Genomic DNA, 25562 nt, shown 5'->3' with positions numbered 1-25562 from the left:
CCTAGTTAAAGGAAAACCATGAAGCTGAAAGACAATAAAACACATTCAAAATATAAATTTTATTATTCTATTTCTTAAAAAAGAATTGAGCTAACGTAGTTTGGCGGCATTTTGTTTCTTTTTTTCACGCAACCGACGGTATGGCCCTATTGCCTCTTCTACTCTTCTGCAAATTTTACTGTTTTTCTCTTCATCAGAGTCGACCTCTAAGCATTGCTGCTTAAAAACTTCGATTGTACGAAAAATATTTTCTAATTGTTTTCTGTGAAATCTCTTTTGGCTGACTATCAGTGGTTAAATTTTCTTCATATTCTTCGGGATCTTCCCACTGTGCATCTAAATTTAGCGGGTCGTAATCACTCATTTCTTCAGAATGAGATTTAATTAACTCTTGGACATTATCACTGAAAGGGAGAAAGAAATGAAGGTCGTACAAATTGGTCGCCAACACGCGAAATCATGTGCTTTATAGATAAAATTTCCCAACTGTTATACAAGCAAAATAGTTACCACTTTAAAAACGACAATGATTAAAAGAGAAATTAATTTTCCGACGTGTAATAATAAACAACTCATCCCAGAAGACGGATTGCTTACCCTATTATCGGAATGGATTCTCCTTTTTGTGATAAGTGCAGAAGTGTCGAAGGTCTCGAATCTGTGGGCGTACTATAGCAGACGACATAAATTTTGGCGGTAAAATTTCGGAGCATAGTATACATAGTGTACATGGAAGTAATGTAATGACATTAAAAATAACTGAAAAATGTTTTAAATCGGTAACTAAATTATTTCATTCTGGTGAGTGATTTTTTAAAATAGTTAGCCATAAAAATGTATAGACAGAAAATTTTTAAAATCTGTAACATTTATTTTTAAGATGGCGCACTAATCGAATTTGGTATCGAAAAAAATGACGCACTAATCGAGAGATTACTGTACTCAATCGGAACCCCATCCTACAATGGGGTTCGGATAACCTCATAAATTTCAACGCCAACAAAACCCAGTTCTGTACTATTTCCCATAAAAGATAACAACTTTTTCCCAGTATCCTTGTCGACGATACCCAAATTTCCAGACAGCCTGAGATCTCACTCCTCGGAATCAACCTCACATCAAACCTCTCCTGGCACAAACATATCTCAAACATTGCATCCTCAGCCTCAAAAAAAACTAGGATTTCTCTTCTGCTCAAGACGTTACTTCACCCCTGAACAGCTACTAACATTATACTAGTCACAAATCCGCCCAACTATTGAATACTTCACCCACATATGGGATAGGGCCCCAAAAGCTCTCTCAAAATGCTCGACTCAATACAGAGGAGGGCAATTAGACTTATCAACGATCCATCCCTTACCAACTGTCTCCCCCACTTTCACACAGACGTTTGGTCTCTGCAATTTGTATATTCTATAAATATTTCCATGGGAAATGCTCATCCGAAATAACATCAATAATTCCCTCGCTCAGTTCTAAGCTCATTGGGACACGTGCAGCTGCTGCACAACATCCCTTCACAGTATACCAAGAAACATACAGAACAAGTTTCTTTTCCTCTTTCTTCATCTCTGCAACTGCTGCACTGTGGAACAGTCTTCCGCATGCTGTGTTTCCCAACGAATATAATTTAAAGTCATTCAAATCAAATGCAAATAAATTCCTCCTTTCCCAAACCACCACCTATACACGGTACTAATGTACTATAGGTTGACCAATCAACCTCTTCTGTATGGGCCCAACATAAAAAAATAAAAAATAAAAAAAAATCCAAAAAAATTAAAGAATGCGGGTTATGCAACAAAACAGTAAAGCACATAACAATAATGAAGATACTAATATTAAAAAAAAAAAAAACAGTGTATATGTGTATAGGCTGTATAATAATAAGCTATGATATTGATATTTGAAAAAAAATTATGTACATTTATATTTAAAAAAATCACTGTACTCTACATTTGTACTGAACAGAAAATGCAATAGTATACTTTATTGCATATATGTAAATACTCTGTTTTATGATGATAAATAAAATGTTATTACAGTTTTGAAAAAAAAAAAAAAATATTATTATTATTATTATTATTATTATTATAGAAAAATTCTGAATAATCTTCATTGTTAATATTAGAAGAACGTGTGTTGTAAATATACAATATAAAGGCAAAAAGAATTATTAAAAAATTTTAATCCAATGTAGAAAATGTAGCACTTAGTGCTGAATTCTGTAAAATCATAAGTTGCAATATCACTCAAGATGTTTATTGTATGTGCAAAGATTTTAGCAACCAATAATTACTATTATTATTAAAAAAATGTTATTATTATTATTATGGAGAGAGTGCTGTGTAGGCATATAAAACGAGCACACGGTGAAATCGCTACTCCCTAAAGTGGTTCTAACTCCTGTTTTTAACTTGAAAGTGATGTAAAGTAATTCTACTTGTCATGCTGAAGAGAGTGATATATATTTCATCGAGGTTCGCTAAGTAGAATCCAAATTTTTAGTGCTGAATATAGAATTGAATTGAATATAGAGTGTGCCATGGTCACCATAGAGCGAAGAACAAAGATGCATGAAGGATCTACCTTCCGACGGAAATCATATAACCTACAGGAAACGCCTTAGGAATACTTCACTTTACATGTTCTGACCTTTCAGAAACAACCCGGCAACACAAATCCAATTCAAAACGGCAGGAATGGTCGTGCCTATACTGCAGAGAGAACAAAGAAACGCTGCCACCCACGGCGCAACCGATTACACCAGAGGCAGAATCAGACGATGAACTGAACAGACAAAAAAGTATAGGTGAATTCTATAATTTGAATTCATTAAATATACTACTTGAAAACGGTTCAGAGACTATAAAAGCCAGCTTAGTAGATCTGTCCAAGAACTCTTCAATACGCAGAACGAACAAATAACAAACAAATTAGTAAATATGAGGATTTTGCTAAATATAATAACTTAGTGGTGGAATAAGTCCTGCACGGTAAAAGACATCAAAGATAGTGTTAACCTACTACTGACAAGCAACATAATTTGATGAAAGAGATATCCAAACTCCGTCTAAAAAGAACTTAATTCCCTAAAAGTACAATACGAACTTTTAAATCAGCAATAATATAAAGAAGATCTTGTCATAAGCGGTCTTCCTGAAACTGCATCCAAATAAAATCTCAGAGACGTAGTTTAAAGTTAGGCCATGCAATTGAAATCCCCTTACAGTATAAAGACATTCAGACCCTAAACCAGATTTCCAGGAAGAACCAAAAACAAGGATTGCAACGACCTGCACCAGTCATAGTTCAACTTACAAGCAATTCCACAAGAGACAATCTCATAAAAGCCAGCAGACTGAAAAAAAACAGTTGTCAAGGAATTAAATGCATCACATGACAATACACCAATCTTTATATCTGAGAACTTAACACCATTCAACCATAATCTGTTGTATCAAACAGGAAAAGCAAAAACAGAAAGAAACAAAATATAAATTTTTGTTGGATTTGAGATGATAATACATTCTTGAGGAAGTCACAAACTTCAAAGTCAATACAAATGAAAAGCTCAGAAGACATAGATTAGATCAAAGAGAAGACCTCAACACTACAAAGGTGAATGTGAACCATCAGATAGATGTAATAACACCAAAATATATTAGCAATTGTACTTTTGACTCGTTCGATGTATGGAAACAACACACACAGTACAAACGAGAGATCTCTCCATCCTGAATATTAATATCAGAAGCATTAGAACACATTGGTTAATGTTACAGGCTTATCGGAAGAATTACACCGGTGTTATTGATATATTGGTCCTAACAGAAGTATCCGTTACTAATGACGAAGCAACTGCCTTCCAAATTCCAGTCTTTCAACAACATAGTTCCTGCCGCCAAACCAAAAGAGGGGTCGAAATTAATATATACCAAACATAAACTAACAGCAAAAGAAACTGTTTATCAGTTTGAGCATGCTAAAATCCTTTGCATCGAAATCATTAATAGCGCCAATCGACAGTACCCTTTAATACTAAATGCTATTCACAGGCCACCAAACCTAAACATGATAAAATTCTTACATGAACTCAATTGCTGGCTTTCACACCAAGAATTATGCTCAACCGATTACATAATGATAATCGGTGATATAAACATAAATATTGCAAACTAAAATCATAACAGCACTGTAGAATACATAGATACGCTTTCTATGTATAACCTAAGACCGACCATAACATCATGTACTAGAGAAGAAATATTCGGAAATACTATCGATGTCTTGCTTATATCATATAAACATTCGGGCACACCAAATAGTTACTAAGTTAATAAACACGGTTCTAAACCTACACACTAAGACAATATCCATGCAACATACCACATGAAAAACAACACAAAACAATAATAGTCGAAGAAATAGTCAACCACGACATAAGAAAAATCGACTTGAAACACATGCCGTCACCATAGATGCCTTATACAACAACATTAAACTATCATCGATGAAATATATAAGAGAGCTGCAAAGAAAGTGAAAATTCGTTCAAAAACAAGCCAAATCCTTGGATAACGCAAAACATAATCCTAGATATACACCAATATGGAAACAATTAAAGCGATATCCAAATAACACAGCTTTAAACAAATATAAGATAACAAGAAATCGCCTTACAACGCAAATAAGAAATGTAACAAGGAGCTACTACAGAGACAAATTAAGCTCCACAGAAAATAACATGAAACAAACCTGGCATCTGATCAACGAGATGGTAGATTGTGCTCCCAACACCACTTCCTCTGAAACCATAAAACATAGCTTCGTTAAAGATGCTAACTCCATCCAACAACTAGCAAATGACTTTAACTTTGTAGACTCCATCATAGTATTACAGAGAAATATCCCTCCAATATCAAAACATAATTCTCCACTTGGACCACAAGCAAAACAGACGTTATGGTTCACAACCATAAAAGAAGCAGAACTTCTCTCTGTAATACAACAATTCAAACCAAACAAAAACCCAGGAATCGATGATATAAGACCTAAGGATATCAAGCAACATGCAACTAGCCTAGGCCGTATCCAACTAAAATTTATAAATAAAATATTTAAAACCGGACAAATACCAAGTATATTGAAGACTGCCATGATCACACCCTTATACAAACATGGAAAAGGAAATTTAATTAATAATTACATACCCATAGCAGCACTTCCAATTATCAATCAAATTATGAAGCGGATCGTACTAAGGATTGTACGTAAAACTCGCCACATATACAGAGAACTTTCATATTGTCCGCAAAGCACAATATGGTTTTCAGAAAAATAAGGGAACAACATCTCTCTTTGAAGATTTTACGGATGCATTAATACTGCCTTAGATAAAAACAAAATTGTTATGGTAGTCTTTATCGATTTCACTAAAGCATTTGACACACACACCAAACCGTATTAGAAAAGTTAAGACATGTTGAAATAGATGGGCCTCTGAACAGGTGGTTTACAAACTACCTTCAAAATAGAAAATATATCACATGTATCGGGTGATATGTATTCAATAAATGTTGAATACTATTCAACATTTATATGCACGATATTAACCAGCTACCTCTCAATGGCTAAAGATCTCCCAATACGCAGATGATACCAGCTATAAATCCATCCATAATAATGCAAGCATAGCCTAAACAAATATGCACCATACATTAATCTGCTCACTGACTGGCTCACCAAAAACTCCATACACCTAAACTCTGACAAGACAAAATTAATGACATTCAGAAATCCACTGACTCAACTAGATGTAATATATATACATAACCATCCAACATGCACCCTCCAACATAAAAAACACACAGAACAGCAAAACCACTACAATCACTCAGGTTGAAACAATACGATACCTTGGAATTTACTTCGATGCAGATATGAACTGGAATAGCCACATAAACCATCCACACAACAAACTCCAAACAATAACTGGCAAACTCTACAGGTTAAAGACATAGTTTTCACATGCCTGAAAACACTATTATACAAAGCACTATGCCAAAATATACTAAGGTACGCTATAACAACATATGCTATCTGTGCACCCTACAATCTAAATAGATTAATGCTGTTACAGTACAAAATGATAAAACTGATCTTTTGGGAACAAAGAGACAATATCAACTTCATATACACTGCAATGTGAGAACACAAAATATGACAGCAAAACACTTATGTCACTATGCAGTTATGCTAAAATATTATTTCGATACCAACTACAAGACAGCCGGGAATAAGCACCCTATAACAAGACCTCAGACAACTAATTATATCACATATAATAAATATAACAATCACGACAGAAATGCCACTCGAAGCTACTACATCCCAGACATGATAAATAACCTAGTTTATGAATACAGGAACCTTACAAACTACAATAGCCTGAAAAGAGCCTTAAGGACATACTATTAATAAGAAACCCGCACCCTACACACACTATACAAACTTAATGAAACACAATAGTATATATTAGTTCAGGCTTTCCAGTTGTTACGCATCATGACATTCCAAATTATCTTGTGTGTGCTCACACGCATCCCTGCATGTGCCTATGAATGAATTTCTCCTCCTACGGCAGTAGTGAATAACAGACCTACCATCACAGCAATCGAAGAAATAAACAATATCTAACCGGTGTCATCCTCCGATAAGCTTACTAAAAGCTTCGAGAATGCAAGCTGAGACATCACATCCCAATCAAGATCAACACAAAGGGAAAGAAATCCATTTATTATATTTAAGTGCTGTAGTTACAGCGCTTAAATACATTAAAGCAAAAATTGTAAATATGTATAACTCATTGTTAAATGTATAAATGCTGTAAAACAGCAATGTTATTCAACCTGAAAAATTTGTATGAATGTCACTGTTAAAAAAAACAGAGCAATATGTTTAATAAACGCATAATAACGTATAATAATCATAATAATTTATTATTATCTGTATGATAATAATAGAAAAAAATTACTATTATTCAAAAAATTATTATATAGAGAAATAACACCTATTGTTATTGAATATATATAATATAAAATTGCAAAATAATCTGTAATAATCATCATTGTTAATATTATAATAATGTTGTAATAATATTATAATAATTATAATGTTGTAAACAATTATTATTATTATTATTATTATTATTATTATTTTAAAATATTATGCACGTGCAAGTATTTGTTATGCGCAATTGTGTTGTGTCATGTAAGATGTTATAAATATTATATATAAATAATAAAGTTTGACTGATTGACCAAAAAAAGTATTATTATTTTGTCTGGGATGCTTCTTATTAAGGTAATGACTTTCCCATGCTTCACCTTTTTCAAAGATTTCACGTTTCTAGAATTGTTTTCTACAATTCTAGAAATGCAAAATCTTTGGCAGAAAATAATTTACTGCGTTCTTATATCCTACAGTAGAACAGCTCAGCAAAAGTTTACTAAAACATTAATGGACTATACAGTATACCATATATGGAAATTATAATAAAAATTAATTATTTTATTGTTCGAAAATTTTTATACATCAATTTTTTAAAAATTAATATATATAAACTTTTTCGGTGAAACTTGAAATTAACACATGGCGGCACTAGCTTGCCGCCTTCTTCATTGTGTACCAATGAATCAGTGATAGCCTTGGGCCAGCTATCTCTCTGATTGGCAACCAGTAGAGATTGAACTGCCCAGTCAGTCTCCAAAAGTTAGATAGGGTAAACGGCTCCGCCTACTCCCTAGACGGGAACAAATAGGTGTTAGCTGATTTTTTTTTTTTTATTTATTTATGTATTCATTATTTTATTTATTATTTATTTTTTTTAGAGAGAGCTAGTTGTAAAAATGTACAAGTCTATCCCTGAGTACTACGTATTTTTGTACGTTTGACAAACTTGTTGCATCATAACATTCCACTATATTTTCCATATATGCAATGCTTCCTATATTGATCTCCCTTCACTCCTACGAATGAAGCCTACTCTTATCAATTAAGTCCATGCAACTCAATTATTTCTTGGCATATATATATATATATATATATATATATATATATATATATATATATATATATATATATATATATATATATATATATACAGGGTGTTCGGGATAAATTTGACAGTTTCGTAAGGAAAAAGAAAATCTTCTTTGTATCTATTAAATTTAATGAATTGACAAAAAAACATTACAGGCAGAGTTAATTACAATACTATCAACAAGATTTACTCAAAATAACCACCATTAGCATCGATCACAGCTTCAATTCTGCTTCGGAACCTCGAACAAGCTGATGCTACAGTCTCCCTGGGAAGGGCCGCAAAAACTGTTTTAATTTTATCCATTAACTGGGCTTTTGTATTACTGGAAGTGCGATTCAACTGCGCCCCATACAAAATAATCCATGGGGTTAAGGTCTGGGGAGTTTGGAGGCCAAACATTTGGACTGGTGAAGTCGTAGAAATTTTCAGACAACCATTTTTGACTTTTCCCAGAGGTGTTGCAAGGGACCGAATCCTGCTGCTATACATACGGCCTACCATTGCCTACCCTTGTTATCCAGGGCTTGACTACAGTTAGCAACTCCACGAACAAAGCCCGAATTCCAATGCCAGGGTTCTTCAACACCTGTTCCTGCAGATTTGCGAGGAATTCATGCTGTACGAACGCAATCAGATCGTCTGCTAGGGATCTTTCTTCTTGCTACATCCTCGTAGTCACCATTGCAAGTCTCTAGTTCATGCCTCATTGTTTTTACTGTATTCAGGGAGCATTGGGCAGCAGTCGTAATATCCTTATTTTGATGGCGGGCACGAATCATCATGATACAAGTTATTCTCTTCCATGATTCAGGTGGGTTCCAGCTATCCATCCTTTCTGACATCTTGTATGTGAATGAAGAAGGGTCCAAACTTTTAAATGAAGAGAAGTGTGTGTTAATACATGTAACTTACGGAAAAATATAATTAATTATAAAAATATCAAATTTATCCCGAACACCCTGTATATATATATAAACGTAGGCAGTTCAATAAGTAATAAGACTATATTTATACAGAAAACAGATTGCCTTTAATCGTCATCATTTACATGGTCTTTTTCGAAGTAACTACCTTCAGAAGCGATGCATTTGTCCCAACGTTGTGTCCACTTCTTACACACATGTGAAAGTCCGTTTTTGAGAGTTCTTTCAAAACCACCTCCGCAGCCTTTACACATGCTTTGCAGCTTTCGAAATGGCGGCCTCTTAATGATTTCTTGAGCTGAGGAAACAGCCAGAAATCGCATGGTGCGAGATCAGGACTGTATGGAGGGTGTGGTAGGATATCTGTGTTGTTCTTCTGCAAAATGTCCACTACACAACCAGCAATATGTGACTTGCATTATCGTGGTAAAATAAGAAGCCATTCTTCAGCAATGGATGCTTCCTTTTGATGCTTGATGATAATCACTGCTGTGTTGATCATTGTCTCTGTGATGGACATTGAAGGTCTTCCCTCACATTCAAGATCTTCCACATTTTGCCTTCCTTCCTTAAAAGTTTTATGCCAGCGAAAAGCACTTGCTCTCAACATTACTTCATCGTGGAAAGTTTCGCGTATCATGTTAAAAGTGTCTGATGCCGATTTTGCAAACGCACACAAAATTTAATCGCATAACGTTGTTCCAAGGACGCTTCCATTTTGAAGACTGGTCGCACCTCGAAGGCGCGCTGAAACAAGCTTGCGTTTAGTCACGTGACACTCTGGCATATCAGTCCGTATATGCCATCTGTCAACCTCTTTTGTTAATACAGACAGCAATATTTCTTTATTCCACGGAAATTAATATTGTGATGAGGTGTTTCGCCACAGTAAAATTAGTGTTATTACTTTTTGAACAGCCCACGTATATTCCTGTAGACTTTCCTGACAAATACATCATGCCCACATCCTCATCAGTCTCCAAAAACTTGATATCCTTTTTTGCTCAGGACACTTCTTACCTCTACAGCTGCTATTCTTAAACAAATTCCAAACTGTACAATCTGCCAACACTTTTTTTAACATTTCTTGTAGTTGCACCATTAGCTATCTAGAAATGACCAGTGATAACTCTATTTTTAGAAATATACTTTAGTCAGAAGCACTTTCCTCACAGCCTTCTGTTTCTTCACTATGCCTTTTCTATAGGCAATCCTGTACATTCCACTGAGTCTGTCAAAATGTAATCAACTTCTGCCTACTGTCTATTCGCAGTGCAAAGTCATACTTACAAAACAATCTCCTAATATCCTCTTTTACTGCATCTACATTTGTCCTCTTGAACAGTTTTCATTATGAATAATTTCCCATGATTACAACTCAATTGATCAAAATCTTTTTTTCTACTTTATTTATCTTTTTATTCAAATCTTACTAACGAAAGGTTGTAAATCTACCTAATATTAATATCGTGATTGTATAATCCAAAAACTGAGTACAGGAAATTAAACATTGTACCATCAATTTATTTCATGCCTTCAAAAAGCTGATTGGATTCACCAATTAGGACCTTAGTAATAGGCCAGGCACTAGTGACCAGATCAAAATCAAGATAAGATAAGATCATGACGTGATTAGTTGTTCAGATGACGTCATTGTGTGTGTGATATAATGAGTTTGGAATGTTTGAAAATTCCATAGGGGCATATGTGTCAATGGCTTCAATTTTTGTGTTCTGGTTCGTGTATGGAATTACGGGTGATGATAGATATAAGAATTCGTGTCGTGATTGGTGGGACACTTCTGCCCAGATCAAGATCAAGATAAGACAAGGAATCGTGTCGTGGGTGTGCGTTGTTATCAGATGAAGACAGGTAAAATCATTTATTAGTCGTAAATAAGTGACGTTATTGTTTTGAATGGTAAAGGGAGATATATTAGTGAATAAGGATTCATGTCATCATGGGACACTTCTGACCAGATCAAGATAAGATAAGGAAGCGTGACATGAATGTTTGTTATTATCCCACGTAGATAAGTGACGTAATAGGTTAGTTGTAAATAAATAACGTAATTGTTAGTTGTAAATAAGAGACATTGTTTTGAATGGAAACGAAGATATTATCAGTGGATAAGGATTCATGTCATGATTGGTGGGATACTATGAACAAAATAGGGGTAGGGTGAATGGGGGAAGTGACATCAGCATCTTGGATGGGTATTGTTGAGAGAAGTATATAAGTAAATGGTTTGCGAATAGCATTATTGTTGATGGATAGTGATAAGATAAATTTTGGAATGTTTGGAATTTTGATGCCCCCCCCCTCCTTCTGTCATGTACATCACATAGTGTGTTTGGTTCGTGGGTAGCATTGTGGGTATTATTTAGAGATAAGAAATTGTGACGTTATGTGTTTGGAAATTTCTGGGGAACACATGTCTCTGTGATATCACACTGTGTTTTGGTTTGCCTATGGAATTGTGGGCATGGTTTTTGAGATATGATATCTTGGAATTTTTTTAGGGTAACACACATCCATCATTATCGTCATGTTTTGTCTTTGGTTGTCTATAGATGGTTGTACTAATTTTCCAATACATTTTGGGGTTTTTTTCCTGTCAAAGGGTGGGAATTCTTAGAGTAGAGTCATGATGGTAGCGGTGATTAGGCTTTTCTGAATAACTTAATTATATGCTGGTGTCCCTCAAACACACACTTTTTTTTGCTCCAAAGTTATCACTAACGGTAGGAGGTGACATCACTAAACGATTATTACCAAATGACAACATCTTTTTCGAATTAACGTTATGTTGTTTACAAATGTTTCGGTATTAGTGTTTCCTTTAGTTTACATGAAAAGAAAAAAAAACAAATGGCATTTTTAAAAAAAAAATTAAAAATAAACGGAGACTTAAAGGATTACAATAACTCTTTGTATGTACTCTGGAATTTCTAATCATAATTTAAATTTACTTACAGTCTTTCCAGAATGACTTCTTAATCAAATAGATATTCCAAAATAGTTGAATTTTTATCGACAGCAAAACACATACAAAAACACAAGCTTGAAAGAACGAAATTTCTGTAATAACATGAAAAGCTATTTGACATTTGTTCCCTTAGATTTTTTGTCCATTTGCTACACTCTTAATTCCTTCGCATTGGGTCATACTATGTTTTTATTCCCAAGGTGGTGAGTGTAAGCTCAAACTGTCTTTTCCTGACTAACATGCCAGAGATTGGTAATTTCCCATCTCTCAACACAGATTTTTTTATATGGTTCTTTTTTTATTTTTTTTTCAAAAAATGTTTTCTAATTTACTTTTAAAATTCAATTAACTACATATTATAATATGTAGTTAATTGAATAGCTAAGTAAAATAAATAAATAAACTGTGTATGAATTGTTTTCCCACACTCTTAATTTTCATTAGACTTGTTTGTAGATAACTGAGTGACTCGTATCTGGTCATTTGTTTCAGTCCTCCTTCAGACCTTGGGAACATTAGTTTAGGCATTTGTAAATAAATAATCATTTCCTTTCATAGACGTATCGCGGTTTCTTCAAAAGTAAAATTTTCCGAGGGTTGTGCATTACTCATGATTTCTGATGTGGCTAAATGTTTTCGAGTTGATACAGGAATTGTTTACTCTAGTGTTGGGTATCAAAGGTTTGCAATTTGACCTCATGTGATCGATGAGAACTAAGTTATTCGAATCCCTTCCTTTCAGAGGTATCGCAGTTTCTTCAAAGTTAAAATTTTCCCAGGGTTGTGCATTACTTTACTTATTTATTTTCTTTAGCATTAACAAGTTAAGTAACAGATATAGTGACAAACAAGGTTTTGAACTCTGCATTAGCATTTTTTTAGAATCGAAAGAAATAATTATTATCACAGCTGTTTTTTGCACCAAACATTTTTTTAAGAGTTTGGGAAATGTGATGGATTTACCTATCTACTGCCTCACTGTAAAATAACTAAATACTAACAGTCATACTTTGAGTACGACTGTTTTTTCTAGAGTGGTGGAGGTATCTACAGATATAGTAACAACTTGTCACTATTCAGGTGAAATCTTCTCCATTAAAATTCTAGCTATTAATTTAATACCCGATTCCTTTTGCTTGCAAGAGTTGACACAGTTTCTTGAAATATTTGAGGGTTTGCATGAACAAATAAGACTTAATTTATTGATTGGATTTTAAAAAAAAGCCTTTCTGGTTAGTTTGGGGCAAGACTTTTCACAAGAAAAAAATTTCGTTTGTACTTTATTAATTTCAAAACACACAATTACATTATTAGCTATCACATCCGTTTTTTTTTCGTTCTCTACACACATACTAATGAGGTTATAATCAATTCTTGTTTTGAGGAGAAGGGCAACTTGTTTGCACTAGTAGTCATCTAAGGTTTGGAATTTCAATTGAAATATTTGAGGGCTTGCATGAACAAATAAGATTTTTAATTCACTGAGTGGATTTTCAACAAAAAAGTCTCTGATTAGTGTGTGGCATGAAATTTCACAAAAAAAAGAGAAAAAAGGTCTCAAATTTGTATAACATATCAACGACACCCATTTGTTCATTTTAATTTACATATTTTTATTTGACAGAAATATTATTTACAATTGTGTTTACTGAATCTAACATACAGAAAATAAATAAAGTGAAAAATACAATCTTTTTTTGGTCCTTAATCTGCTTATTATTAATTTTGCATTGTTGTTCGAAGGTTCTTCCCGTGGTTGCAGAATTACCATCATGTGGTTTTCAACAATGTGACTCTCATCTGAAAGTTTCTTCACTTCTGATCATTGGGAATTTGTTACTGTAGTCAAATGAAGAGTCACATTTTTATTTTTTTGAAACCAATATGTATATTTTTGAGAATTATTAAAAGCAAAGAAAAGTTCACTATGTTTCCAAAAGCATTTAAAAGTACATGTTATATTTTCACGTTTTGGGCATCCAATTTCATTTCAATCAAGAAAAGGTCTCCCTATTAACATTGTTATTATTTTCGATTTTTCTCTTCCATTGGAAAAATTTTTCTCTTCCTCTGGAAAAATTAATTCTCCAGAGTTTTCTCTTCCTCTGGAAAAATTAGTTTTTCCAGAGATAGTGAACCAATTTCTCACTTCAGCTGATGGTTATATTTTATTAACCAAGAATTCGGTATTTTAACTCTTTCAGGTAATTCATTCCAACTACAAGGTGATTTTGTCAATGCATATCTTACAATAACTCTATCAGAAAAGCTAATTTCTTTAGGAAATAAATTTGACGTCTTATTCAAAAGAAATTAAAAATCAATTATACCAATGATAACCGAAAATTCATATTTTTCACCAACTGTAGATTTTTCATATTCGTTTTCCTTCAGTAATGATTAAACACTTCATTGGCACCACAAATAAATAGTTATTTATTATTATTATTATTTCACTGATTATTAGCTCTGTTCTTATATTTTATGTTAACTTTCTGTTACAAAATTCCAAACAATTAGAACATTTCACAAAGAAACTTTCAATGAATTTTGTAGTTCACCCATTATTTTTACTTTACCGCACACAAAACACCACAACACAATGCAGCAGCTGCAGTGGATAAACGATTGCGTTTAGTCCAAAGTCACTCCACTCGTTTCTTTTTCCTTATAGTTTTTTACTATTTAGCCTTTACCTTATCCTATCTTGACCTTTCCTTGAAAAATGAACCTTCTGCACAGATGATACTCAACGACATGTTTTCAATTGCTGCTCGATATTCTGTTGATGTGTTTTAACTTACTTTGTGTGGGGAAAGGTTAATTTGTATTTGTGTTATCTTGAGAGTACAAACCATTTTCTAAACCAAACTTTTTAAGTTTAAGTTACGTTTCATGTTGATTTATCTACTGTCTCTCTCTGTAACAAACCACCAAATTCTAACAGGTCGGATTTCTGTGTATGTGAATGAAATGTTTACAGATACCTCAAGCAATAGGTAGCATCAGACAATTTTCTAAAATAATTAATTAGAGAATATCAGTTTCCTCACTTTTTTGCCAACCACAATCCTTGCATTAATTTCCCAGTAGTGATTTTTTTACAATAATTAAACAGAATTGCATTAAGGTATAAAGTTATGGATTTAAATATCAAATTCCAAACTGAATAACTGAGGAAAAATTCACTGTGGAAAACACAACACACACACACACATCTTTGTTCATTTAAGTTTTACAAATGAACATTTTATTTTCCCGAAATATTATTATTTACAAAAACAATTCGAAACTGTAATTACTTAAAAATATTTCACAATATTTAGTTTACACTCTTAACATTTTCCAAAGACTTCAATAAAGAAAATGTTCATTACTCACTATTTCTTGGCTACATTACATCAAAATAGTTGGTCACACAAAAGAGTTTTTAGATCAGATGCCACACTTCGTACTGCTCCATACATTTCATATTGCATCCAGCAGTCAATGACACCATGCATCGTTATGCTTTCTGTGTATTCTTTTGTCACCAGATATACACAAACAGTTTTTTGAGAATGTTCATAAATATTCCAAAAGAAAGAATCTTTATCGAATTGTATATAATCTTGAAGGTCTAATTTTACAATTGATGAATTTAGATGATTAGCGATAATTTTCCCCATGATACAAATTACTGGTAATTCAGTTTCCAAAAATAGTAAATGATTATCAATGTCACACATTTTTGGAGAAAATCTCTCAGCTTCTTCACCACAACTAATAGAGAAAACGTTACATCCACCAGCTTCTGTATCATACATCATTAATTCCCCATCTTGGCCTTTCAGAATATAAGAGTCACTGATATCCATTTTGTAGTGAACTCTTCTTTGCAAGTAGCCAAGGATATCAGACCACTTCCAGCATACCTTTTCCCAAGTGGTCCTGGATAAAAACATCAAAATGTACGTGTCTTCTAAAATAATAATCGGTTTACATCCTTTTAGAGCTCTGTGAACTGTTCTGTCTCGTGGTATTTTCCTGAAGAAAGAAAATTTCAAAGACTTTTGTGGTTCACTCATTATTTTACTTTACTGGACACAAAACACAATAGCTGCACTGGATGAACAAATTGTAGTAACTGAAAAGACACTCGACTCGTTTGTTTTCCCTAATAGTATTGTTTACTGACCCTTACTCTAACCATTCCTTCAAAATGAAACTTTCGCACAGATGACTCATAGACATGTTTTCACATGCCGGTGGATTTCATGTTAATGTGAGTTTATCTTACTTTATTACATCATAGGGCAAAATTTATCTCTGTGGCTCGAATACATCCAATGGAAGGTGAGCGAGTTCACCATTTGAAGATATCTTTTAGTGATGTCGCCTCAAACTGATAACCAATGAGATGAGCAAGTTAGACACATGTTAACCACATGCTCATCTCAACCAGATGTCTGAAATTGTTGGGATTGAAGAAAAAAAGCATTACATGGTGGAAGTGAATGGATAGTCCAGAGGTTGACAGAGGTCTTTCCTGCAAGGCTCCCCCACCCTACCTACAACTCCGCTCACCCAACCTCTCCTCTGCTCATCCCTGGGGAGATGAGCAAGCTTGCTGTTTGCCAATATCTCTTAGTGATGTCACCTTCAACTGGCAGTGATAATTTTGGAGAAAAAAATGCATGTGGTGAAGGGGAAAGGGTAGTGAGAGGGTGACAGTGGTCTTCCCTGCAATGCGCCCCACTCCCATCCCCCTCACTCCCCTCTCCTACATAAGATGTCCACTCAGCTTATTGGAGAATAGTGAGCTCCTCACTTGCAGATATCTTTTCGTGATGTCACCTTCAACTGATACTGGTAACTGCAGAGCGAAAAAAAAGCCTTTTTTTCTTCCTTCCCAACAATTTCGACCATCCACATGTGGCTATCTCACTCATCTCTTTGGTTATCAGTTTGAGGCAACATCACTAATAGATATCCACAAATGGCAAGCTCGCTCATCTCCCATTAGATAAATTCGAGCCATAGAGATAAATTTTGCCCTATGATGTCATAAAGTAAGATAAACTCACATCAACATGAAATCTACCAGCATTTGAAAACATGTCTATGAGTCATCTGTGCAAAAGTTTCATTTTGAAGGAACGGTCAGGGTAAGGGTCAGTAAACAATACTATAAGGAAAAACAAACGAGTCGAGTGTCTTTTCAGTTACCGCAATTTGTTTCATCAATGCAGCTATTGTATTGTGTTGTGGTGTTTTGCGTCCAGTAAAGTAAAATAATGAGTGAACCACAAAAGTCTATTTAATTTTCTTTCTTCAGGAAAACAGCACAACACAAAACTCTTCACATAGCTCTAAAAGGATGGAAACCGATTATTATTTTAGAAGACACGTATATTGTGATGTATTTATCCAGAACCACTTGGGAAAAGTTACACAGGAAGTGGTATGATATCCTCGGCTACTTGCAAAGAAGAGTTCACTACGAAATGGATATTGTGACCGTTATATTCTGAAATTCCATGATGGGGAATTAATGCTCGATGATACAGGAGCTAGTAGATATATAGTATTCTCTATTAGTTGTGAAGAAGCTGAGTGATTTAATTTTCACCAAATATGTATGACACTGATAATCATTTACTATTTTTGGAAACTGAATTATCAGCAATTCGTATCATTGGGAAAGTATCGCTAATCATCTAAATTCATCAATAATAAAAATAGACCATCAAGATTTTATTCAATTCGATAAAGATTCTTTAGTTTGGAATATTTACGAACATTTTACAAAAAACGTTTGTGTATATCTGGTAACAAAAGAACACACAAAAAGCATAATGAGGTATGGTGTCATTTCCAGACTGATCCAATATGAAATGTGTGGAGCAGTAGTAACTGTGGCATCTGATCTAAAAACTCTTTTGTGTGACCAACTATTTTGATGTAATGTAACCAAGAAATAGTGAGTAACGAACATTTTCTTTATTGAAGTCTTTGGAAAATGTGAAATTTTTTTAAGTAATTACAAGTTTCGAATATTTTTTGTAAATAATAATATTTCAGAAAATAAAATGTGCATTTGTAAAACTTAAATGAACAAAGATGTGTGTGTGTGTGTGTGTGTGTGTGTGTGTTGTGTTTTCCACAGTGAAATTTTTCCTCTGTTATTCAGTTTAGAATTTAATATTTAAATCCATAACTTTATACTTTAATGCAATTCTGTTTAATTATTTTAAAAAAAATCACTACTAAGAAATTAATGCAAGGATTGTGGTTGGGGAAAAAGTGAGGAAACTGATATCCACTAATTAATTATTTTAGAAAATTGTCTAATGCTACCTATTTGACATTGCTTGAGTTATCTGTAAACATCTCGTTCACATAGTCTAAATTCGTACCTGTTAGAATTTGGTGGTTTTACAGAGAGAGAGTGAGAGCAGATAATTCAACCCAAAATGTGACTTCAACTCTTAAAAAAGTTTAGTATAGAAAAAGGTTTGTACTCTCAAGATAACACAAATACAAATTAACCTTTCCCCACACAAAGTAAAATAAAAACACATCAACAGAATATTGAACAGCATGCAAAAACATGTCGTTGAGTCATCTGTGCGAAAGGTTCATTTTTGAAGGAACGGTCAAGATAGGGTAGGATAAAGGGTAAATAGTACTATTAGGAAAAACAAACGAGTGTAGTGACTTTGGACTAAAGGCAATCGTTCATGCACTGCAGCTGCTGTATTGTGTTGTGGTGTTTTGTGTGTGTAAAGTAAAAATAATGGTGAGCCACAAACTTCTTTGAAAGTTTCTTTGTGAAAAGTTCTAATTGTTTAGAATTTTGTAACAGAAGGTTAACATAAAATATAAGATCAGAGCTAATAATCAGTGAAATAATAATAATAATAATAATAATAATAATAATAATAATAATAATAATAATAATAATAAATAACTATTTATTTGTGATGCCAATGAAGTAATTTAAGAAGAATGAAGGAAAACAAATATGAAAAATCTATTGGGTGAAAAATATGAATTTTCGGCTATCATTAGTATAATTGATGTGTAATTTCTTTTGAATAAGACCTCAAATTTATTTCCTAAAGAAATTTGTAATTCTGATGGAATTATTGTAAGATATGCATTGACAGAATTACCTTGTATTTGGAATGATTTACCTGAAAGAGTTAAAAAACAGAATTCTTGGTTAATAAAATATGACCATCAGCTGAAGTGGGAAATTAGTTCACTATCTCTGGACAAACTAAGAAATTGGATAAGATAATCAGCATGCAAATACCAAATATTGCTCGCCAAAATGGAGACAAAAAATAATAACAAGGTTAATAGGAGACCTGTTCTTGATTTAATTGAAATTGGATGCCCAAAACGTGAAAACATAACGTGTACTTTTAAATGCTTTTTGAAACATAGTGAACATTTCTGTTCTTTTAATAATTCTCAAAAATATATGTATTGGTTTCAAAAAAATAAAAATGTGACCCTTATTTCACTAGAGTAACAAATTCCCAAAGATCAGAAATGAAGAAACTTTCAGATGAGAGTCACATTGTCGAAAACCACATGATGGCAATTCCGCAACATGGGAAGAACCTTTGAACAACAATGCAAAATTAATAATAAGCAGATTAATGACCATAAAATAACATTGTATTTTTCACTTTATTTATTTTATGTATGTTAGATTCAGTAAATACAATTGTAAATAATATTTCAGTCAAATAAAAATGTGTAAATTAAAATGAACAAATTGGGTGTCTGTGTTATACATATTTAAGACCTTTTTTTCTTTTTTTTTTTTTGTGAAATTTCATGCCACAAACCAATCAGACTTTTTTTGAAAATCTACTCATTGAATTAAAAATCTTATTTGTTCATGCAAGCTTTCAAATATTTTAATTCAAATTCCAAAGTTTGGTGACTACTAGTGAAAACAATTCGCCCATCTCCTCAAAACAAGAATTTATTATAACCTCTTTAGTATGTGTGTAGAGAACGAAAAACAGAACAGATGTGATATCTAATAATGTAATTGTGACTTTTGAAATGAATAAAGAACAAATAACATTTTTTTCTTGTTAAAATTCCTGCCACAAACTAACCAGAAAGGTTTTTTTTTTGAAAATAAACTTAGTAAATTGAAAGTCTTATTTGTTCATGCAAACCCACTAATATTTCAAGAAACTGTGTCAACTCTTGCAAGCAAAAAGAATCGGGTATTAAATTAATAGCTAGGATTTTAATGGAGAATATTTTACCTGAATAGTGACAATTTGTTACTATATCTGTAGAAACCTCCACCAGACTAGAAAAAACTGTCTAGCTAAAATTAAATTATGATTAGAATTTCTAGAGTACATACAAAAAATTATTTAAGTCTCCATTTATTTTGAATTTATTTTTTTTAAATGGCGTTTGGTTTATTTTCTCTTCATGTAAACTAAAAAAAATACCAGTACCCAAACATTTGTAAACAACATAACGTTAATTCGAAAAATAGGTTGTCATTTGCCAATAATCGTTTAGTTATGTCACCTCCTACCGTTAGTGATAACTTTGGAGCAAAAAAAATATGTTTGAGGGACACCAGCATACACTTAAGTAATTCAGGAAAGCCTAATCACTGCTACCATCACGACTCTACTCTAAGAATTCCCACCCTTTGACAGGAAAAAGTATCCCCAAAATGTATTGGAAAATTAGTACAACCATCTATAAACAACCAAAGACAAAACATGATGACAATGACGGATGTGTGTTACCCTGGGTAAATTCCAAGATATCATATCTCAAAAACCACGCCCACAATTCCATATGCAAACCAAAACACCGTGTGATATCACAGAGAGACATATGTTCCCCAGAAATTTCCAAACACATAACGTCACGAATCCTTATCTCTAAATACCCCACACAATGCTATGCATGAACCAAACACATAACATGATGTCCCTGACAGAAGGGGACCCCAACGAAATTCCAAACATTCCAAAATTTATCTTATCAATATCCATCAACCATATACACAAACCATTTACTTATCTACGACTCATAACAATACACATCCAAGACATTGATATCACTTCCCCCCATTCACCCTACCCATATTTTGTTCATAGTATCCCACCAATCATGACACGAATCCTTATCCACTAATAACATCTTCATTTCCATTCAAAACGATAACGTCACTTATTTTCAACTAACAAATTACGTCACTTATCTACATAGTGTTTTCATATTAAAGCTACAAAAACCTGAAAATTTTACACACTAAGAAACATTCACATCACGATTCCTTATCTTATCTTGATCTGGTCACTAGTGCTTGGCCCTTCACAAATCTCAATGTCACAGCAAGATTTATGTCGTCTTTAGGTTGAAAAATTTAAATGCTAACCAGTCGGCCAAGCAGGCTGTTAAATTTCGTTATCCCTTAACAAGTTACGTGATAATGAAATAGATGTTAAACTATAAATGCCTTAATGACACTTATTAAAAGGTAAATTTGAATTTATTCAAATAAATACAAATTTGTTTGAATTTATTTGAATTCAAATAAATTCAAACAAATTTTTATTTAATTATTATTATATAACTATAAGCTTTATCCTTATAGTGTTTAGTTGATAAGTACAGTTGATAATGTAATTATCAACTGTTTAATAAGTACATTATCAAACAGTTGTCTGATAATGTACTTATCAGACAACTGTAAAATATTTTTCTGCAGTATTCTTATTCAGATTCTTACTTTGCACTTTATTGTTAGCCAAAGTGTTCTTTACTATTCAAAAATAACAGTAAAGTAAACTTTTTTATGAAAAATCTATTGACGAACGAAAAATAGCTAAGCTTTTTGGTGAAGGATTAGTATAATTTTTAGAATCTTAACACTTAGAAACTGCACGATATTTAAAGTACTTGTTTATTTTACTGAAAGAGAACCTGTTTCTTACCTGTGCATTCATTTCGCAATGGTAAGGTTCGAGGCAGGGACAGTAGTTTTCGTATGGTCCAGGCTCTTTTTCACATGGCTTTCCTGTTGAAAGATAAGTAATGCATTATTATAGGAAAGCTTTTATAACAACATCACGATACATTCCAATTGATCGGGTGGTGCGATATAGATTCTGTGGTGTGGGATAAACTAGAGATGACAATAAAAGCATGCATGGACTAGTATGTAGCTCGTTAGTTCTAAGTCACAAATTTGGGTATAGTTAGGAAATAGAATCAAAAAATATAGGTTATGGTTTACAGGTTAATAAAAACCTTGCGGGCAAATGAGACAAAAAAGACATGCAATCTCTAGTAATCTCTAGCCTTTAGTAATAGGAAATTATTTTAAATGCAGAATATAGCAAAATCATAACAGAAGGTCAGTTTTATCTTTGTGATGTCTATATCACTTTTTTAATTATTATTATTTAATTAAATTTTTACATACACAGATCCTCAAGCATTAATTTACTGCTAAAAGTTGCTAGTTACATGTTGTAAAATAACTGCTAAACACTCAAAGAAACAAACTGGAAAATGAAGTCATGACTGGATTGTAGAATCATTTCCCATTCGATTCTAGTTATTCTGCACAGTGATTTTGCTGTTGGTGCATTGCAAAATGATCACAATCATGTTGCCATGCTCAGTCAGGAATTGATTCCTTCATTCCAGCATTGACAGAAGAGTAGTAGGGGTGGCTCTTCTGACCAGATCAAGATCAAGATAAGATAAGGAATCATGACGTAATTGGTTGATGATGTCATTGCGTGTGACATCATGGGTCTGGAATGTTTGGAATTTTCCTGTGGGCATATGTGTCAATTGCTTCATTGTTGTGTTTTGGTTCGCGTATGGCATTATGGGTGATGATAGACATAAGGATTCGTGTTGTGATTGGTGGGACACTTTGAACCAGATGAAGATCGAGATAAGATTAAGGGATCGTGACGTGAATGTTTGTTGTTATGAGATGTAGATAAGTGACGTCATTTGTTATTTGTAAATATGTGATGTCATTTGTTAGTTGTAAATAAGTGACGTTATTGTTTTGAATGGAAAAGGGAAATATATTAGAGATAAGGAATCGTGTCGTGATTGGTGGGACACTTTAAACCAGAGCAAGATCAAGATAAGGAATCGTGACGTGTATGTTTGTTGTTGTCAGATGAATATCATTGATGTCATTTGTTAGTTGTAAATAAGTGACGTTATTATTTTGAATGGAAAGGATGATGATATTAGTGTTTAAAGAATCGTGTCGTGATTGGTGGGACACTTTAAATCAGATCAAGATCAAGTTAAGATAAGGAATCGTAACGTGGATGTTTGTTATTGATTTTGCAATATTTGGAATTTTGCTGAGCCCCTTCTGTCAGAAACATCACGTGGTGTTTTTGGTTCGTTTATTGCCTTGTGGGTAATATTTAGAGATAAGAATCGTGATGTTATATGTTTGCAAATTCAGAGTTACGAGGGTTTTCTGAATAATTTAATTATATGGTATGTCACTCAAACATACAGTTTTTTTTCTTCTATAGATGGTTGTACTAATTTTCTAAGTTGGGGTAATTTTGGGGTAATTTTTTACTGTTAATGGGAATTCTTAGAGTATGTCGTGATGGCGGGTGTGATTAGGTTTTCTGAATAATTTAATTATATATACTAATGTAACTCAAACACACTTTTTCCCCATAGTTGATCTGTATTTTCTTCTATATTCATATTCTAATCAAGTTCATATTTTATTCATAATTCATCCGAATATTTTGATTTGTCTAAAGTAAGATCTTAAAGTTCAATAAATAATTTTTTCTTCTATAGATGGTTGTACTAATTTTCCAATACATTTGGGTATTTCTTTCCTGTTAAAGTGTGGGAATTCTTAGAGAAAGTCGTTTCCTTTTTTGGAAAAAAAATAAAAAAACGCGTTTTTTTATATTTTTTCCAAAAAAGTTATAAAAAATGCGTTTTTTTCCTAAAAAGTTATCATAAGAAACGCGTTTTTAATTTTTTTTCCCCAAAAAGTTATCAGTATGAGTTGGAGGTGACATCACTAAAAGATATCTGCAAAAGATGAGCTCACTCATCTCCATTAGGCTGAGCAGACATCTTCTGGAGGAGAGGGGAGAAACTAGGGTGATGGAGTTAGGTGGGGGAGCATTGCAAGGAAGACATCTGTCACCCTCTGTGATATCACAGAAAGAGAGACATATGTTCCCCAGAAATTTCCAAACACATGATGTCATTGTTGTCATGTTTTGTTTTATTGAATTGTGGGTGATGTTTTAAGATAAGATATCTTGGAATTTTCCCAGGGTGACACACATCCGTCATTGTCGTCATGTTTTATCCAACAGCATGTAGAAACATGTCTGTGAATTATCTGTGCAAAAGTTTCATTTTGGAAGGAACAGTCAGGGTTAAGGGTCAGGTAAACAGTACTATAAGGAAAAATAAACGAGTCAAGTGTCTTTGCAGTTATGACAATTCGTTCATCTTGTGAATTTATCGTATTGTGTTGTGGTGATTGGTATCCAGGAAAGTAACGTAAAATAATGGGGGAGCCACAAAAGTCATTGAAATTTTCTTTCTTCAGGAAAACAGCACGAGAAAAAACTCTTCACCTAGCTCTAAAAGGATGGAAACCGATTATTATTTTAGAAGACACATATAGTGATGTATTTATCCAGGACCACTTGTGAAAAATTACGAAGGAAGTGGTTTGATATCCTCGGTAAGTGTTATATTCTGAAATGCCAAGATGGGGAACTAATACTTGATGATACAGGAGCTGATGGATGTAACGTTTTTTTCTATTAGTTGTGAAGAAGCTGAGAGAGATTTTCACCAAAAAGGTATGACATTGATAATCATTTACTATTTTTGGAAACTGAATTACCATCTGTCCTTATCATGGGGAAAATTATCGCTAATCATTTAAATTCATCAATGGTAAAATTAGACTTTCAAGATTTTATCCAATTCGATAAAGATTCTTTATTTTGGGATATTTATTTGCTGACATAAGAATACACAGAATGTTCAGGGAGGCATGGTGTCATTTCCAGACTGACACAATATCAAACGTATGGATGTGTGGTACCATTGTATCTGATTTAAAAATTCTTTTACATGACCAGCTATTTTGATGTAATGTAGCCAAGAAACAGTGAGTAACAAAAAATTTTATTCATTGAACTCTTTGGAAAATATTAAGAGTCTAAACTAAATATTGTGAAATATTTTTAGGTAATTACATGTTTCGAATTTTTCTCAGTGAATATACTTGTAAATAGTATTTCAGCAAAATAAAATGTGCATTTGTAAACTTAAATGAATCAAGACGTGTGTTTTTGTTTTGTTTTTTCCACAGTGAATTTTTACTCAGTTATTTTGATTAGATCTTGATATTTAAATCCACAACTTTATATCTTAATGCAATTCTGTTTAATTATTTAAAAAAAATCACAACTGTGAAATTAATGCCAGGACAGGGGAAAAAGTGTTGAAAACT

General features: G+C 33.1%; 1 protein-coding gene across 1 annotated transcript in view; it reads right to left on the bottom strand.

Moving 5' to 3' along the window:
* The window catches only part of LOC150092468 (uncharacterized), a 123966-nt gene that overhangs the window by 17996 nt on the left and 80408 nt on the right, over positions 1–25562 (bottom strand). Inside the window, exon 5 of the mRNA XM_090414871.1 lies at positions 22003–22085. Within this exon, the coding sequence (XP_090270997.1) occupies positions 22003–22085 (83 nt within the window). The remainder of the gene's footprint in view (positions 1–22002; positions 22086–25562) is intronic.

The sequence above is a fragment of the Typopeltis vanoorti genome, chromosome 26 (genome assembly GCF_054136105.1).
Source record: "Typopeltis vanoorti isolate ZY-2024b chromosome 26, IOZ_Tvanoo_1.0, whole genome shotgun sequence".
NCBI lineage: Eukaryota > Metazoa > Arthropoda > Arachnida > Uropygi > Thelyphonidae > Typopeltis > Typopeltis vanoorti.
The sequence above is the reverse complement of the archived record's forward strand: the minus strand, read 5'-3'. Positions and strand labels throughout refer to the sequence as shown.